This window comes from Lagopus muta, chromosome 4, assembly GCF_023343835.1.
Source record: "Lagopus muta isolate bLagMut1 chromosome 4, bLagMut1 primary, whole genome shotgun sequence".
NCBI lineage: Eukaryota > Metazoa > Chordata > Aves > Galliformes > Phasianidae > Lagopus > Lagopus muta.
Genome location: NC_064436.1, coordinates 34,716,653 through 34,736,854, shown reverse-complemented (window position 1 = coordinate 34,736,854; position 20,202 = coordinate 34,716,653). Strand labels below are relative to the sequence as shown.

Below are 20,202 nucleotides of genomic sequence, written 5' to 3'. Positions count from 1 at the left end.
TATAATAAGTGTTGTTAAAGATTTGCAAGCACCATGCAGGATGAGTGCTGTAGTAGCATACGTAGTTTTGGAAAACATATATGAAGTAAAAACATGATATGAGACTGTTCTCGGTAGGACAGTAACCACTAATTCAAGGTAAGAGTCCAAAACTATTTCTACGCTCTGAATGAAGCTCTAATACACTCAAATGTTTGGGTGGAGAAATCAAAGAAATGAAAGCCATACAATAATGAGTTTACCTAGCACCTTAAAGAGAATAATAATTAATTCCCCCCCAAAAATGAAAAAACAGTTTGATTCTGCTGTTCAAAAAGCACTGCCATTTTGAGATGTATTAATGGACATGTTCTTAGTAGGGATGATCTCAGGATAATCATTCCCCTCTACCTGGAATTGTAAGGGCTCAACTAAGCATCACGACTCCTTTGTGGCATCCCAACTTCCTTGGGCAGAAGATGAGAACACTTACAAAAACTAAATAGTTCAGGAGAACAGATGCATGAATAAAGGTTCAGATAATTGTGGAAATTGTCAGGAAATTGTGGAAAAAGTTATTAAATCAATTTGTATCAAAGAAGATTTAAGAAAGTTATCTGAAAAAAAAAAAAGAAAGAAACCAAACACTTGACACATTTCAAGAAAGTTCACGGCACCTAAGTTGCGAGACAGAATTAAAAAAGATGACAACAGATGTGGTAAATTTTTCATCAGAGCAGAAAGGGTACAAAAACTTTCTAGGATCTCTTTCAGCCTGACCTTTCATTGAATGCATTGTGATTTAAAAAAAAAAAAAAAAAAAAAAGAAAAAAGTGATGCCACCAAAGATTAGTGTGGCACAAGCAACAGTCTGGAAAACAAAATGGTAAGACTAAGGGACTGAACATGACACCAGAGTTTAATTGTGAATGGCTAAGAAAGGTCTTATCTTTAGACATTTAAGGCAGAAACAAATGGGAAATCACACAAAGCTAAAATAAGTTTAAATCAACAATGACATGAAAGCTACAGAAGTGACTGACCAAGCCTTCACAGAGTGAATTGATCTCACTCTCCCCTCCAGTCATCCTTTTTATCTTCTTTTTCTGTGACAGTCAGAACTATCAGTGGTTCAGACTTATTTCCTGTTACATTTTACCTCCTTCCTATTTTTATTTCTCTACATTGAGAGGAAATTGGGTGAAAAAAGTGTTTCCTCTCCATTTCAATTACTGTTTTCTTACCTAACTATCTTTGATAACACATACTTCATACAAAAGCAAAGTAGTTCAAACAACAGAAGGTATGAGTCCTACATGCAGTTTCCTTCACTATGTAATACAAATGTGTGAAACTGTAATATCTATTTTCTGGATGTCTTAAAAGAGAAGCTTGTGTCCTAGTGCCTGCACTATGCAGAACCAAAGTAAACCTTTTCATAAAATGAACACATTGCCCATGATGTTTTACATTCCCAGAGGCCATCAAAAGGCACAATGACACATAAAATCTGTAATTATGAGTGGCGTGGCATATCACAGTTTGTATGGGGAGGAACAAATTGAAGTTCTGTTAGCCAAGAAATGCAAGGCACGTTAACACAACTAAGGGGGCAGCAGGAAAAGGAAAATAAGTAAATAAATAAATAGAGAAATTAAAGAAAAAAAGGAGAGGCCCCATCATTTCCTGTGCAACAACATATTTTAATTGATATAACCTATATCCTCAATGGACTCAGGTTGTACCCAAGACATTATTAAAGACTTACAGTTAATCTGATAAACAGTAAAATGCAGCTTTTTGCAAAAACAGGATCTCCTGGGTTTTAGCGATTTATCAAATTAATCTTGCATGGACTTCCTTTGGGTATAATGGATTCAGAATCTCATATTCTTAGACCATCTGCATTTCTGTATGAAACCCCTTATTTCCAATTGATGCTTTTAAAACTGTTAACTCTTCCTGATCTGGTAATACACAAAACAAAAAACCACTGCAATTTTTTTTTTTTTTTAAACTACCTCATAACTAAATTACAAATAATAACCTTACTGTTGTGTCAGAAGGTAATAAGAAAGACTGAATGCATTTTGCAGAAAAAACTGAAGGCTCACAAACCTATTTTAAGGCCTGTGTGTATCATAAAGTTATATAACACATTTACATTTAGCTTAGTGTTAAAGAACAGCATGCACACTTGACTTTATGTTGAAAACCACAGAAAATACAAGCACAAACATTTTTGTATTTGGTAAAAGATGCACTGCAACACTAGGAAGACTTTTGATGTAATCAACTGTGATTACAAAAATAAATACCCACCACAAAACACATTGATTTTCTAACCACGACAGATACTTGCCAAAGGTTTGCATTACAGCATCTTTTAAGTGACCTAAGCACCACACTATTACATCTCAGGGAAGTCAAAGCCTGCTGTGGGTTAGCCTTCATCTTACTGACCTTTCGATGCTCTTGGAGATTTGTTGTTGAGGAACATTTCTTATTGCACACTGAACACGTCAGCTTTTTCCTAGAATTTCCTGAAACAGAAACAAAATACCACCAACATCTTAAAAAGGAAGTGCTAAGAAAGAACCTAAATATTTCTACTGAGCTTGTGACTTTTCATGGGTCATTTCACTGACATAAGATCTTTACATTTGTACCCCATCTTGAAAGTATTCAGTATCAGGAGTTCTCTGTGGGTGTCCAACTAGTCAGTTACTAAAGGAATGTAGATCAGTACGAAGAATGAAGAGCACAATTCACAACTAAGAGCATTTCACTTTAGAACTGAAGAGCTGTATCCTTCCAGAAGCCAATACAACTAATATCTTCAAGAACTGTATACTATAATTTTAATAGAAGTGTTCCTGAAAGGAGTTAGTGCAACAATGACAAAAAAAAAAAAAAAAAAAATCCCAAACAACTATTTCCCAATTTTCTTTATTCAAAAAGCATTAAGATTGCTACTGAATAAAATAACATACATTAATGGTGTTTAACTGAACAAGATAGGAAATTTGTATTATACCAGATCATGAATTCAAGTGTAATTTGTAATATAAATCACAGTTCAAACTACAAGTGGTCAGCTACCAAATATATTTTCCTTCCTTTTTCACAGTTGCTTTAAAAATTGACAGAGCATTTAATTGGGTTTCTCTATGATTTAAAATTTATATTAGTAACCTACAAAGTTATGTTATTACAAAGCAAAGACACCACAAACCTGATTATTTGTTTATAATTATACGTTCATGCAAGATATTTCACAGCTTATATGAAAAAATGTTGAAACTGCATTGAACACTAAAAAGAATGAACTCAGAACCAAAGAAAGGCAAGCATTGTTTATTCAAGCACAGAGGAACTGGATCCTAATCAAAATCATCGATGGTTTTCAGCTCTACTTTTCAGACTCTTGGTATTGTGTATCTTTCCCAATCTTGCTGTCCTAAAGAATTAATATGATATGACTTGCTTTTCCACTTTATTTCTTGGGAGGAATTTTCAGAAAGAAAACATTAAGCTTCACCTTACTTTTGTCTTCCCTTCCAAAGTAGTAAGTTTTAATAAATAATTATAATCTCTCTCCCCATCTATTTTAGTACTAAAAAACAGCTCTATAAGATCACATGTACTGCTCTAGACTATATATTAAAGCCTACATACAAACAAAATAGTCAATTAAAGATGGTTAGTAAAAATCCCTCACCTCAAGATGCATGTGGGGCACTCAAAATTTTGTGTATTAAGTAAATGAGGCAAGAACACCAGTAGTCTGTGGCTGCAGAGCAGTGTGTACACCGAATTTCTACTTTCAAATGCAATCAAAAGGAAATCACTTATTTTTGCTGAAATGGCCAAAGAATAAATCACCCAGGACACCAGGAATTGCCCCTGAATAAAGGAACTCTTCTTCTTGAGTTCACTTAAAAACAATGATGCCATAGTTAACTACATCCGCTTAGTTGGCACACAATACAAGCAGATAAATTACTCCTTTTGTTTACTAACATGAGAGGTTAAAAAGAAGGTCTTTTGTCTAACTGAAACTATAACATATCTTCCTAACTGGCATTTTTTCCATCCATTGATGCCAACAGTGTGCATGAATGTAAACACGGCAAATTTAAAAGGAACATCTCATACCACTTCAGGAAAAGTAATTTCTCATGCAAAAGTACAGACTTTCAAATGACACTGATAACAAGACATATTTATTATGTATGTTGTTAAAATAAAACTACTTTTTGAAAATTCAATGCAAACACACACACAGCATTTTGCTAAAACATGTTGAAATGACTTCTAATCTCAAATGGCCCATTGGGGCTGTAACTAGAAACATTAGCATTTCTAAGCCCTCTGAGACTAGCAAAACGTGTCTCAGTCTTCATTGTTTCCATACTGTTGATGATTGATAAGATTAAAACTAAAGCAGCTAAACTGGAAAACAAAGGTTATGTATTTCATCTTGATATATCATAGCCTGCTGTTAATGGAGGAATTTGGATAGAATGTTATTCATTGCTAAACTATTTTACTGCCCACAGTTTTATTTCCAAGTAAAGAATTTTATTTCCAACAAATATTTGTACAAAGAAATGAAAGAATCTAATAGCAGGCTTCAAGAACATATAGGATTTCAAAGACTTTGAATGTAAACTCAGTATGCCTAGCTCAGGTCATACTACCACAATGGATCAGAGGACTGAAAGAGAAATAATCATGAGCAAAGCTGCCTATGCATAGTGAGCAGACTGTGAAAACATAATACAAGGTATGTTTCTCACTTCATTATACCATGTCAATCAGTTCAACACTTTGACTCATAGTATTACATAAGTACTTCATCTCATAACTACATTTGCTATTGTAAAATTTAAGTATTGGCATATGCTGATGCACATATAAATATGGGAACTTAATACCTTAACTTACAAGAGCATTCAGAAGAGGAAGGTGATAATGAATATCTATGTCTCTGTTCATAGCTTTGCATAATGAACTACATATGTAGCAGTCCTTTCTACTTTCCCTTGCCTCCAGGTTTTGCAAGGCGTGAAGGAATACTAGAAATCTCCCTCAACAATAGTAGGCTATTTTCCCTCCTGTATTGACACCAGTTGTGATTTCTATGACTCCCAAATGGTAAAATAAAAGCTCTGCTCACTATATAGGTGGAAATAAAATATCCTCCAGGCGCCTGACCTCAGTCATGTCTGGACTGATCATACAAGAGAGTAATTGTGGGATTTGTATACCTGTATATAACTAACCGAAGTTGAGCCTAAACATAACATTCACAGCTGAAAAAATACCTTATTGACAACAATAAATTAAAAAAAAAAGTAGATAAACTTCTATAAAAATTGTTATGGAAGGGCTTCCGTACACTGTAAGAGTTTGGCAGAAGAAAGAGACTTCATGTAATGAAAATCTTACAAAGCATCTCAGTGTTCTCATCAAGTAAAGACTGTTTTCTCTGCACTGTAGTATTCTACTGTCCCCATACATACTGATCTGCCAGTGACACTGAGAGGGGACATGCAGAGAGAGCAGAGTGACAGTTGAGATCTGCATTGTGGACCTGAAAGAAGCATTTTGCCCTTTCATGAAAACAGACTGGTGTTTGATTGAAAAGTATTGATTCACAGTGCACAGATATAAAACAGCTAGGGCCTAGAGGGACTAGCCAATTGCCTGATTTGGCTTCCTGTACAACAGAGGCTATAGAATTTCCTGCAATATCCTCATCAAGTCTAACCATTTGTGAAGCATGTCTTCCAGAAAGACATCCCATTGTGTCCTGAAAATAGCAAAAGATCAAGAACTCACAGCTTCCTGTAGTCATTTGCACCACTGATTTTGATTTTCCTCACTACTGAAATGTTGCGCTTCATCTGACACTTGTCTAATTCAAACTTACCCAGATTCCCTTACGTTTCCTGCACCAACTAATGATTCATCTGGTATACAGTAATTTCTCCCTGGGTGAGAAGGAATACTTTACCCTTGCAATTAGTTACTACTTAATTTTCTTTCTGATACAAATGAATCCATTAAAAAAGAAACCAAAGACAATGGTGATTTGGATTTGCACATTTAAGGCTAGCAATGTGTTAGAACTTTTTTGGTTTTTATTTTTTTGCCAAAGAAACATTAAATTCTTTCTTACCACTATGAACATTTTCTTTATGTTTTTTCAGGGCATCCTTACTCTTGAACCTCTTCCCGCAGCTATCTGCCTTGCATATGAATCTGGCATCCCCTCTGCATGCCTCCTTGTGCTGTTCATAACTATATGGGATAACCAGCAAATAAAAACAACACATGAAGCAGTATATGCAGAAACTAGACATATAGTAAGTACTCTGAGCTCTAGACATGCTACACTGCAGAGTTCCAAGGCCACCTCATGCATTACTTACAGCAAATAAGAATGAAAGCATTTGACTTCTTTCATTGTTAGGATTCACATACACTAACAAGCTTGAAAGCTAACATGCAAAGGAAGGCCAGCAATGGTATGACAGCAGTCCAGTAACTTGGACACAAAACCTCGATTCTGAGCTGAAGGAAGTATTGCAAACAGAACACTGAAAACTTCTTGAAGAGTCTCCTGGGTTGATATTCTCTGTGCACTGAAGTACACTAAAGAAAAAAATAAATAAAATAAAAGTAAGGTGACCATTTTACAACTTACACAGAATTGAAGCAGCAATAGATCAAAATACAAACATTTTGGTATGTGAGTAACCAGTGCAACATGAGAGGTATCCTGGAATTTAGGGAGACTAATCAAATGCATGAACATCAAGAGTTGTAGTCCTATTGCTGTATCCTTATAATTTTACTCTGCATAATATAAAGATTTCCTGGTGGACGACAGGTTGGCCATGAGCCAGCAGTGTGCCCTGGTGGCCAAAAAGGCCAATGGCTTACTGGGGTGCATTAAAAAGAGCGTGGCCAGCAGGTCAAAGGAGGTGATCCTCCCCCTCTACTCTGCCCTGGTAAGACCTCATCTGGAGTACTGCGTCCAGTTCTGGGCTCCCCAGTACAAAAAAGACAGGGATCTCTTGGAAAGAGTCCAGCGGAGGGCCACAAAGATGGTGAAGGGCCTGGAGCATCTCCCCTATGAGGAAAGGCTGAGTGAACTGGGTCTGTTCAGCCTTGAGAAAAGGAGACTGAGAGGGGACCTGATCCAGGTCTATAAATATCTAAGGTGTGGGGGGCAGAATGGCGAGGCCGGACTCTTTTCAGTGGTGAGTGGAGACAGGACAAGGGGAAACGGCCAGAAACTGGAGCATAGGAAGTTCCGCACAAACATGCACAAGAACTTCTTTACAGTGAGGTGACGGAGCACTGGAACAGGCTGCCCAGGGAGGTGGTGGAGTCTCCTTCTCTGGAGATGTTCAAGACCTGCCTGGATGCCTACCTGTGCGACCTGCTGTAGGGAACCTGCTTTGGCAGGGGGGTTGGACTCGATGATCTCTGGAGGTCCCTTCCAACCCCTACAATTCTGTGATTCTGTGATTCTGTGATTTATTTAACCAACTACACAATACAAATCCAACTCCCACTTCAGACTGGGCAAAACATGTCTATATTCAATTAAAAAAATTATTTAAATATCTATTAGATAACTTAAATATTTCTCTACTATGTTTTTTTTAACTATTTCCATGAAGGAACATAGAGCGCATAAAGAACTAGCAGTTTAACAAACATTATTGCTATTCAGACATAAGAAAAAGTCTTGTAATGCACAATGCAATATGAGTCTCTTTCTGACATGAATTAGATTAAATTAACTACTTATAACAAGATATTTGGACATCCAATGTACTACTATAATTGAATATATAATAAAAAGTAATATAACTATTTAATTGCAAGCAAATTTATATACATAAACAAGAAAAGAAAAAAAAATGGTTATATTTTTGTATAAAAGCATGTCAGACTACCTATCTGCTATCTTCTATTTTTTTTTTTCATCCAAATATTTAATTAAATCAAAATAAAGTATTGCTTTTCCTTTCTATTTCTTTTTAGAATATCGTTCTTTTTTTTTTTCTAAATCTCATTCTAATTCAGTAATGGCAATTCCAGCTATAATAGACCTCCTACACTATTAAATAACCCACTCGAGATGGAGATCAAGGGCTTTGCACCAATCAGTAGCTTTAATTGGGCTTACAGTATATGATTTGAAAATATTAAAAAGTAGTGACATTTTTTTATTCAAATTGAAGTCTTCAACAAATACAAGAAACTAACATATCAGGAATTTATTAGAAGAATGAGAATACAAATACAAAGGCATAAAAATTGTTGTGATTAAGCCAAGGGATATAAACAATTGAATGAAAAGGAACTCTGAAAAACATTCTTGTTTCTACTTACTGTCTTTGTAGAGCTTGTTTAACAGGGAACTTCTTTCCACAGTTTCGGCACTTAAATTCCTTTTCCTCACTGGGTTTTTGGTGCAATGTCTGAAGATGTTCAGCTAGAATCTCCTGGCTTGCAAAACTGGACTCACAGTTTGGGCATGCATGATCCTCTTTACAAGTGAGGGGATCTGAATGATTGGAGGAGAAAACAGTAATACTTTCAAGAATATTTTGGTTATGTTAAGAGATACTCCTTTATAGAAACTGATTATGCACAACAGCGTCATGAAATTCACAAGAGACTATGTCTTTCAACGGACTGAAAAACCAAAATGCCAGAAAAAAAGAAAATAAAAAAAAGAATAGGCATTTAATGCCAATACTTAAGCAAATTATGCTCTTTCCTACTTAAGGCATCTGACAACAGTAAAGATTTTGACCACAGGTTTAGCTGTGCACCCTTATTCACTTCAGCAGTTGTTTAAAGACTTCTTCATATTACAAAATAAAGGTCTAATACGAGTTGATTCTCCTGTTATGCAGGCTCTAGGAGGGGCAGAGAATACCATCTCTGTAGACTGCTTAGATACAATGCAGACATACTTTTCTGAGTTAGTGATTCTAGATTCACTTTGAACCAGGATGCAAGACAAATCTATTTTAAGCAAATTCCGTTTAAAGAAAACAAAAAGACTTCACATTAACAACCTTTTCCTTACAGGGAACTGTCTCACATCCTCTCCCATAATTTTTGTGAGCAAATACAGAATACAAATCTATGTAGCTTGGAACAAACATTATCACTTCTAATCCTGGCATACTATGACTACATCAAAGTTCCAAGTGAGACTGATTCAAAATATTAAAAAGACAAGCTTGCAGTTACCATAATATTTAAAAAGTTTATAAAAGTTTTACAATTAGCACAAGACATCTTACAAAGCCATCTGTGAAAGTGACATAAGAAATAATTGCACTATATTAGTTCTGTGTTAAGAGGAAAACTTGCATAATCTAATGCATCTTAGCTGATGTTAGTTGCAAGAGGACAGAATCAATCACTGATGGACAACGTTTGCCCATACTCTTTTCAGTATGACACTCATGTGACACAATAGGCAACAGACCTACCTGCCCTTCCTCTATCAAGCAAATTCAGGGTCATCATATCCCATCAACTTCTCGGCATCATGAATGAAACTGCTTATAACTCCTCCTGCCACAGATACCACTTATTTTCAACTCTCCAAATCTGTACAGATTTACATTACCTAACAAGATTTTCTTCTTCCAAAAGGAAGATGCTTAGTTAACTGAATACAGATTATAGCAAATCAGCTATGTAAAATCTCAGCTCGTTTACACTGTCTACTTTTTGAGCTAGTCTTCAGTACAAGAATACTTCAGAGTTACAGCCTTGCACATTTTTGAAACCATCTTGCCTCCTTTCTTGCATACTAGTATTAATAGTGGTATTATACTCAATATTTATTATCAAGGGCTTCTTAGATTTTTAATCTTATTAGCCAATCTGCAACATTACACTACCTATGACTATATTTTAAGCTCCCAAGCTATACTAGTTTTCACATATTGCTCACCTGCAATCTTTTCACTAGCTGGTTGCACTTCTTTATTGTTGCCACTGTCTTCATCTTCCTGAATAACAGTTACTTCCTCCTCATCCTCCTCCTCTTCTTCCATGTCACTGTCCAAGTAACCAATCAGAAGTTCTGTGTCTGTTTCAATATCGTCCACAGCAAGATAGAAAATATTTTCTCCTTCCTGTTGCAAACCATAAGTAGAACAAGAATAAATAATTACTTTAGAAAAAGTAAAATTTAAAGTCAAGTCTGGGACCCTAGAACTATGACAGGACTGGCTCCATTCCCCAGAGGGCACAAAGCTGGAACACCCACCTAGGATTTCTTTCCCAGCATGGTTGCATGGATAAGGTGCTTTCGTGATTCAGAAATATGTTCTGTCTCACCTAGGAAGCTTTTTCAATTAGGACTGTAGTCTTGACCAAGGTAAAAAAGCTGGTGCTGAAATTGCCCTCTCTTGCCACACTCTACCTAACAAGAACTTCAGAGTTTGAAAATGAAAAGTCCAAATATTAGAAAAATAATTCAATTTGAATAATGAATAAGCTTTAGCTAGGTCCTCTGTTGGATAGGATACGTGAGTTAGAATCCAGCTTTCAGGAGCATGTTTACCTACTGCTTTTTATGGTATTTCCAAGATTCCCAGCTCACTTCGTGAACAGATCTTCAACCCTTGTCAGTTATCCTCACTATCAGTTTAGCAAGAACATCTATTAAAATAATGTACTTTAAACCATCTCATCAAAACCCTCTGCTGGTTTAAATTACAGAAGACAAGCCCAGATTCCACATGAAAGAACAAACTACATAATAATAAGATGCAAAATCTTCACCAAAATGAACAAATAAGCTTTCAAACAGATACATAACCCAACATCTTTATTGTTCAACAGTGTGTAATTAATGTTACCAAGGTAGATTGGGATGGAAGCAGTAGCAAAAACAGTTGTATTCCTAAGCTGATATATAGAGCTGCTTTTTTTGGTGTATATGAACCAACTGTGTTGGGTGTTACTCAAAGCACCAAAAGTAGAACCATGTTTATGCAATAAAATTTTCCAATAGTACCATAAATCTTAAAGTTTATTTGATTTACATCCAGGGAAGTTAATTGCAGCTTCTTTAATGTACATTAGCTGTAGACTTTATAACAAGCCTCACAGCACACAAGATAATGATTTTTAATTCTCATAATATATTAAGATTAATTTAAACTGTCAACAGAGATGTAGGGTTCCTCTTATTTAGAAGGTCTGTTAAATATTACAGATGTTATTGTCACACAACAGTGAAACCTATTTAATTCAATGGACTCATAGGTGCTGCTGCCTTCCAGGATTCACCACTTCTTTTCTCATCTCACCAATCACATTTGAAATCAAAACTAATTATGTGCTTTTTAAAGATACATTGCACAGTCCACGTATCTAACAGCACATTACTAACTTATTTGTACATCTAAGAGTGGCTGTTTTCCACGACTGTCAATAATGTCAGAATACTTAAATACTTAAATTTACAAATAATCTCCTGCAACTCTAATGTGGGGAAAGAGAAAAGGTCTGCCTATACTCAGCCTCCATAGAGGATAAGCATCCCTGTCCATGCCAATCATATTAGAAATCAAGACAATCTTATAAATGCATGCATAAGCTTACATCAATTATTAACTTCTCTTAAATTTTTATTTTTAATTTTTTGATACGTATCACAGGCAAAAATAGTGTCCTAGAACTTATGAATTACAGAAGCAATAGTGCACCTTTCAGTTACATCACATGACACATCTTACACCACAAAGTAAATCTAGAAGTATAGCAACCAGAACTAAGGATTTTTTGATAATCTATACCAAGTGCATGAATCCTAGCAATCAAGACCTTATCAATATTGCTGCATCCTCACCATCTCTCTACCTCCCCAGTGTACATCTGGGACATCTTTTACAGTATATCAAAAGGCATCATGGTTCTGTCCTGTTGGCGTACCTTTGGTCAATTAAAAAATATAACAAAGAAGTATTAAGGACTCTCAATCAGCTTCAGTTCTAACCCAACCTAAATCACAGCTCAAGTTCATTCTCATTCTTCCTCCAAAGCTAATTTGTTCAGCTTTTCAATCTATGCTAAGTGTCATGTATTTGGAGTGCTACTTAATAGACGTATCCCCACTGTAGAAGCTCCTCAGGCTGCAGTGAGAGTTCTCCAGAAACCAAAAAGGAATTTAAATCTCTCCCTCCACCAGCATATTTATCTATATGCACAAATATAGGGTGGAAGAAGTTAAAAAATCATTAAAAAACTGTTAATAGCTCTTCAATTTACTAACAACATCTGTGTTTTGTAGTAGAGGAAGCTGGCAGGAAACAAGGCCCAGCAAGCACTGACAGCGCACCATACTGTTTCATGCAAGAAGCATAAGACAGTTGCATCACAGAATACATAATAGAATCATAGATTGACTTAAGCTTTAAGGGACCTTAAAAATCATCTGATTCTACCTCCCATGCCATAGGCAGGGTTGCCAACTACTATATCAAGCAGTAGATCAGGTTGCTCAGGGTCCCAACCAACTTGGCTTTGAACACTCCAGGGATGGGGCATCTACAGCTTCTCTTCTGGGTAACATATTCCAGTGTATCACTGCTCTCTGAGTAAAGAATTTCCTCCTAACAACTAACCTAAATCTCCCATCTTTTAGTTTAAAGCAATTCTGCCTTTACTATCACTATCTGTTCATGTCTTCCTTTTGCTTATCCTCAAGTACTGGAAGGCTGCAATGAGGTCTCCTTGGAGTCTTTTATACTCCAAGCTAAACAAGCTCAGCTCCCCTAACCTTTTTTCATAACAGAGGTGCTCCAGCCCTCTGATCATTTTCATGATCCTCCTCTGTACCCACTCCAACAACTGTACATTTTTCTTGCACTGGGGGCCCCAAATCTAAACATATTACTCCAGATGAGAAGAGGGCAGAGTAGAGGGGGACAATCATCTATCTCTCTCCCTGCTGCCACCACTCTTTGTTGATGCAGCCCGAAATACAGTGGGCCTTTGGGGCTGCAAGAACACACTCCTGGCTCATGTTCAGCTTTTTTCCAGCAGGACCCCCAAGTCCACAGGTCTTCTTTCAGTGAATTCTTCTCCCAGTCTGTACACAAATCTGCAATTGCTGCAACCTTGCACTTAGCCTTAGTGAGTCTCATTAGATTCACATGGACTCACTTCTCAAGTCTGCATATATGATCACTTCCTCAAAGCTGAAAACACAGTGACCACAATCACTGCTCTTAAAGCAGTGTTAGTTGGAGTTGGCTTTCCTCCACACCCAATTTCCTGCATGGAAGCTCTTCAGCCTCCTTGTAATGCCAGTTCTCCTTTGGTAGCTCTTCAAAAAAGAAAAATAAATAAAATAAAATAAATAAAATAAAATTAAATTAAATTAAAAAACTCGCACACCCTCTTCCTTGAGCAGGTTCAAGCAGATTCAAGGCTTTATGCTTGCCAGAGTACAACCAGGCAAGGTCTGTGAGGGCAGAAACTCCAAGACAGCAAATGGGTGGAGGTGATTTTATGGAGAGATTAGCAGAGGAAGACAAAGCCACATGTTCAGACACAGGAAAGGTCAAAAAAGTACTAGGAAAGCACAATCAAAATAACAACACCTTCCAGTAGAAAGAGTGGATCAGCTGCCTCTGAAAGTGCTTGGGTGAATCAAGAGCCTTGCAAAGTTGCTGCTGGGGACCTGCAACTAACTCATTATTTTCTGAGCTACATTAGACCGACTCATTGCTTGCTTATTAATGAAATAATATTTGAATTTAAAATTCTGTCTGCGATTCTGTTAGTAAAACAGTTTTTGTGTTAACAACAGAATCTTTTTCGCAAAGTAATCTCTAGCACAGAGCGTTTAATAAAAATACAACTGAAAAACAGATAAGTTTATGCATTCAGTATAAAAGAATAATGAAGATGTAATACTAATCACTCCAAAAAATGGGGGAAAAAATACAGATTTTTTTTTTTTTCATAGGAGCCATTTTCCTTAGATTATTATAATTACAATGTATTTTTTGCTACATATCAGAAGTCATATTTGTAAGTAAATAGATAAGGAGTAACCCAAGGCAAAAAAAGATTACAAATAGTACAGTTTCTGTTAATGCAGAAGTTGTAAACCTGAAGCTATTTTAAATATAATAAGGAATTAATTCATTTAATAAATACTTGAAACAAGTTAGAGAGCCCTGCAGCAATTCAACCGCAAAATGCCTAGAAAAACAATCCATGCTGCTGCCCTCCAATCTCTTTTGTTATTTTCTAGCAGCATATTGGCACAACTGACAAAAGAGCTGTTAATGATACATGCTGGATGTTTCTAGTCAAAGAATACTTAAACATCACTGCTCCACCATCGAGCAATGCCAGAAGTCAGACCAACACACACCCCACAGTGTCACCAGAAGATTTCTCCAGAACATTTTACTACATGTTTCACTAAGTATTGCATTAAAAAAAAAAAAGCACCATTATATAAAGTAATTCCCATGCCTTTTTACCACAGAGTAAGCATTTCGTACAAGATCTAAATTTAATCACTGCATACTATTAACCTGTGATGAATTAATCATATTTTCCAGTCAACCTAAGGGTGTGGTTTACCTTATTTGTATACAGAGGCATAGGATTCCATTTTTTTTTTTTCCTTTAAACAGAATACCAAGCACTAAGCAGCAAACAGTGAACTGATAACTTTATTTTGAATATAAGGTTATAACGTTTATCAATACTGGAGTGAAACAATGTGTTTTCACAGCAGACCAAAAAGCTCCTGTTGGAGTGTTTGGAGACTGCTAAAGAAAACTAGTGGGAAAGAGAATTAGTGAAAATTAGCTGTAGAGGGAATTCAAAAACAAAAGGACTCATTTGGCTTCCATTCGCACATTTGTTAGTTCATACAAAGTCTCCTAGGAAATTTTGAAAGGGGACCTGTGAAGCGTACAAGCTTTATTTTCTCATTTTATAGGCTAGTAGCATAAATGGTCAATTATTTTTAAGTAATCATTGTTGATTTGTGAGATTCACTAGTAAAAATTCACCTCAAAAAGTAAGCAAAACTAAAAGAGAGAAGTCAAATACTCCCTTAAAACTCCCCACCAAACTCATAAAAATTCTTCACTAATAAAAGCATCTTGAAGAGTTTTACATTTCTCCAGGGTAATTATAACGTGCTGCTGAGAACACAATTTCTTTAACCACTTCTAACTATTCTATTTTCTTTTCTTAGTTAGATAATTGGTTTTCTGTAATTACGCAGACATATTCTACTTTATTATATAAAGCATAATCATTCTTTAAGATAAAGCTTTTATTTTGTTTGATGTAGTAATCTCTATTTTGAATTCTTTTAACCTTTTAATTATCTAGGTATTTGTTTTGAAATGCAACTTCACAACGTAGTTGTAATGAAGCATTTTAACAAAGTTTATACCTTTCCCCTCTTTGTAAAACATGTTGTCTTTGTGGCAAGCAGGCAACTCACAATTCCAAATAAAGAATACTGGAAATTTTCCACTTGCATATTGTCCTCTGATTTCACAAAGCAAAGTGCTACTGCCTATTATTAAGTACAAAGATACAAAGATTATGGAATTAAAATACTCATGGATTTGTGGGCTTTTTTCTTCCCAAGAGAAATAGAGGTGCTTTGGGATTTGCACCTCCATCTGCTAAAGTGAAACAAAACCCTGAAAGGAAATATGTGCATATTTAGCTTTACTTAACATAAGCTGTACCTAATCATGCTACCTGTAGTTAAATGCATGTATATATATATACACACACACAAAATTTCACTCATAAAGAATATACAAGTGTTGTCAGTTGTTAATCAATGGCACTAAAAAAGTGATGACTCAGTAAATTTTTGTTTGTGTTCATTAATTTGTGTTCATGATACTTTTCCTTTCTTTAAATGACCATTTTCATTAATGAAAACACTGGATGTGACATTCTATTAAGACTTGTTCAGAAATTCAGGTTATTTTACTGAATGTTTTATTTAAAATGTAATAACAAACATTAATTGTTCACACTGCTCCCTCTTGTGAAGCTTACCTCACATTTGCCAACACTGACTGTAATTAATATCACACTGACTATTCAGTGATTATAATACATACTTGACTAATGCTGAGGACTGATGACCACATATGAGGGTCTTTCATAGTTAGTGCTGTAAGCAGGACAACAGGTCATGCCAGAAATCTTCAAGTTTGAAGTCTTGATATAACAGAAAGAACAAGACAGAAGGAAAAAAATACAGAAATAATTTCACAGACAGTGATCATGCTGAATTACCCATTGACTTGCCACAAACATCATGAAAAATCATAGCAAAGCACTCACTCAGTCAATTATTGACAAGAGGTTTTGCTGAATGGGCGAATAGTGAACACCCTTAACACTACTCAAAACTAAACTGCAGCCTGGACGTAAAGACCTAAAGAAGTCTGATCCAAAGATTAAAGCATACAGATCCAAAGGATAAACTGATGATAAAGCTGTCAGTAGCAAAGTAAAACAGGAACAATAACAAAGTACAAAGAAACAATATCAGAAGCAAAATTGCAGATATTTTCAGCTAGCAATGGTATGCCAGAGATATGTGAAGATTATTACTTGGAGAGAAACAAATTGGTCTGGAAGACAGCAGTAGATATACCTTTAGTTTCTAGAGAGATCATCCTTGAATTTTCATTTACACAGGATCACCATGAAAAAAAGCTGCAGATGTAAACTGCAGACTGCCATTCAGTAGAACTAGAGCTTTAGAAAGTAGGAGGTGCAAATCAAGTGAAGGCAGATAACAAATCAAATTGCTAGGGAGAAGAGATGCAGTAGAACAGCAGAAAGGAAATCGTAGAAAGGCTCACTGCTGAAACAAAAAGAGGAAGGACGTATGAAGTCTCTAAGAACTGGCAGCAGAAATCTCACTGGACAGTGCTTGCTTAAAAACCAAACAAGCAAAGAGCCCCTCTAGAGAACATGATATTCAAGGAAGCATCAGATCTTCAGCACAAAAATTGAAGTAACCAGTACTGAGTGCCATCAGTGTGCACCTTCCACAAAACTACATCCTGGAACTTAACTAATCTTTTATTATTATTATTATTAAACACTTTTCTTGTTTTACTTCATTTGTTTCTCAGCAAATAAAGGTATCTAAAAATATTTCTGATTGGCTTCAGAATAAACTTCTTTTTAATCATTTTCTCAGGGATCTGCCGGGAAATCCTGGAGAAAAAAAAAAAATCATTTCAAGACAAAAAAGCAGAACTATAATTTTAAGAAATGCTGATAAACATTTATACTGTTTTTCTAATGTTTCTCCTTTTTACTGATTTTTACACAGGCATATAGTGATATAACAAGGGGGAATGTTTTTAAACTAAAAGGAAGATTTAGATTGCACGTTAGGGAGATGTTCTTTATTCAGAGGGTGGGGAGCCATTAGAACAAGTTGCCCAGAGAAGCTTTGGATGCCCCATATCTGGAGGCGTTCAAGACAGGTTGGATGGGGCCTTGGAAAGCCTTACCTTGACAGTGGGAACTCTGTCCACAGTAAGGAGGTTGGAATTGGATGGTCTTTGAGGCTCCTTTGTTATATATGTATATATAAAAAATCTGCATAAATATATATATATGCATATACACATGCAGATTTTGATTACATTAGAGTACAAGTTGTTTTAACTTGGAACAGCTTTTTGGCAAGAATATGTCTTGAGACAAAAAAAAAAATAACAGCATAGTAATTTTTGCTTACGGGGGATTGAAAATTATTTTACTGAGCTGTGCAAAAAAAAAAAAAAAAAAAAGCTCCAAGAGCTTGTTTACTTCATGATCTCTAAGAGGACAATAGCTATAACTAGAAAAATATGGCTGCCTTTGTTATCATTCTGCAAAGTCACAGAATGCTTCCAAAAATTTACAGATTAAGATTCTTCAGCTTGAGAAAAGAGTTGTCAAATAAAATGGAAAGGATATAATAGTGTTCTATAAAATCAGGGATGGCACGGGATAAGGAACAAAGTGACTATTCACTGTCACACATGGATGAAGAGAAATCAAGTGAAATTAAAAAGTTGCTAAAAGAAAAGCATAAGCATGTTTCACATAATATGTAATTAAAACAATGGAACTCATTACCACACAACGTTGCAAATGAGAAATATAAAAATAAAAAATAAGCTGGATAAATTCAGATCTGCTGCCAAGACTAGAAAAAGAAAATGATCTGCTTTTATTAACTTATCCTCAAGCACTGGATGATCATCCTATCAGATAATTAGATTCTTGAATTCTCTGTTTTCTACTGGAATAATTTAAGCATCATGCTTGCTATCAATTTTGCCAAAAGCTGCATTATGTTTTAAACTAACTATAAAGCAAAGGTAAGATTTTGCTTTTCTCACATCTAAGTCCATACCTGAATTCAGCACAAAAGATCTCTGAATCACTAATCTTGATTTAGACAGCCATAGAGCTACATAGTTACGTTTCTAATTTCCATCATGAGAAGAAACAACTGCATTCAGGCAAAAACTTAATTGGACTGAGAAAGGCTGTAGTGAGAAAATTAGGCTGTCATTATAGAAGTGTACGAACTACTCCGGAAATGACTTTTTCTAAATGTAAACTGTTCATTTTACTATAAATGAGAAATAGCTCATATAATTTACTTAGTGCACTTTCATCTCAGTGGATTAATATAAATCTTTCAAAGAATATCAGATTTGAACTAACAACCCCTTCAGTCTTTATATCTTTTATTTATGGTACCATATTTAAGCACAAGTGTTCACCTCCAAAGAGGAAAGATAAGAAAAGGAAAGTTATGTTTCTCAAATCTTTTTTCTGCACAAGATAAAGATTGAACAGGAGATCAAGTTAGAAAGCAAAGGGTAGGAATGTACGAAATCTACCTGGATTGCAGCCAGATTCTTTTGTTCCTGTGATGGAGCTTCATGGACAAAACGCAGCCAGTTAGAATGGCGTGGATTGCTTGCATCCAGGATATAAAGGACTTCACCTTTACTGCCACGAACCTGAAACATTTCAAAATAAGGAAAATTAACATCTAGCACATCTACCAAACACACTAACATACAAAATATTAAGGCTTGCTGGTATTCAGCAAATGAATCTCGCATAAAACAAGTATTCCTCTTTATGCTTCTTTATACCAAATACAATTATTCCTCATACAAGAAACTCATGGGCCTCAATGGGATGCACCCACATGTACTGAGAGAGTATGTGTATTGGCAGAGGTGATTGCTGAGCCACCTTCTATCATCTTTGAAAGATCTTGGCAAACAGGATCGGTGCCTGAAGACTGGAGAACAGCCAACATCACTCTAGTCTTCAAAATGGGCAAGAAGGAGAATTTGGGAAACTACAGGGCAGTTAGTATCACCTGCATCCCTGGAAAAGCGACAGAGCAACCTGTTTCAGATGCCACCTCCAAGCAATTGAAAGAAAAGAAACTTATCAGGAGGAGTCAACATAGATTCAACAAGGGGAAATTATGCTTGACCAACCTGGTAGCCATCTATGACATCATCATTGGGTAGGTAGATGGGAAGAGAGCAAAGAATGTTGTGTACCTTGACTTCAGCAAGGCATTTGACATCATCTCCCACAACATCCTTGTTATGAAATATAGAGTATATATATATAAGTGTTATATAGAGTATATATATATATAAGTGTGGAATAGATAACTGGACAGTGAGGTGGACTGTGAAATGGCTGACTGGCAGAGCTCAGAGAGTTGTTATCAGCAGCATAGAGTCTGGTTGGAGGCCTGTAACTAGCGGTGTTCCCCAGCGGGGTTCTGGGTCTGGTCTTGTTCAACATTTTTATCCCTTCATCCAGGTTGTTGATTGAGTCCTCCCTCAGCAAGTCTGCTGATGATACAAAACTGGGAGGAGTTGCTGACACTATGGAAGGTTGTGCTACCATTCAACAAGACTTGAACGGACTGGAGAGTTGGCAGGGAAAAACCAGATGAGAATTAACAAGAGCAAGTGTAGTGTCTTGAGCCTAAGAAGGAATAACCTCGTGGATAAGAAATAATCTGCTGGAGATGAGCTCCATGGAGAAAGGCCTTGGGGTCCTGGTGGTCAACAGGTTGGCCTTAAGCCAGCAGTG

At 36.0% G+C, this 20,202-nt stretch overlaps 1 protein-coding gene across 6 annotated transcripts in view; it reads right to left on the bottom strand.

Annotated features, from left to right (window-relative positions):
• Positions 1-20,202, bottom strand: part of PRDM5 (PR/SET domain 5) — a 103,881-nt gene that overhangs the window by 47,568 nt on the left and 36,111 nt on the right. For all 6 annotated transcript variants that reach the window (XM_048942675.1, XM_048942676.1, XM_048942673.1 and 3 more), the window contains 6 exons: positions 18,972-19,094; positions 9,986-10,169; positions 8,398-8,572; positions 6,550-6,642; positions 6,167-6,288; positions 2,443-2,522 (listed from right to left, as the gene is read on the bottom strand). In XM_048942675.1, coding sequence (XP_048798632.1) covers positions 2,443-2,522; positions 6,167-6,288; positions 6,550-6,642; positions 8,398-8,572; positions 9,986-10,169; positions 18,972-19,094 — 777 coding nt within the window. The remainder of the gene's footprint in view (positions 1-2,442; positions 2,523-6,166; positions 6,289-6,549; positions 6,643-8,397; positions 8,573-9,985; positions 10,170-18,971; positions 19,095-20,202) is intronic.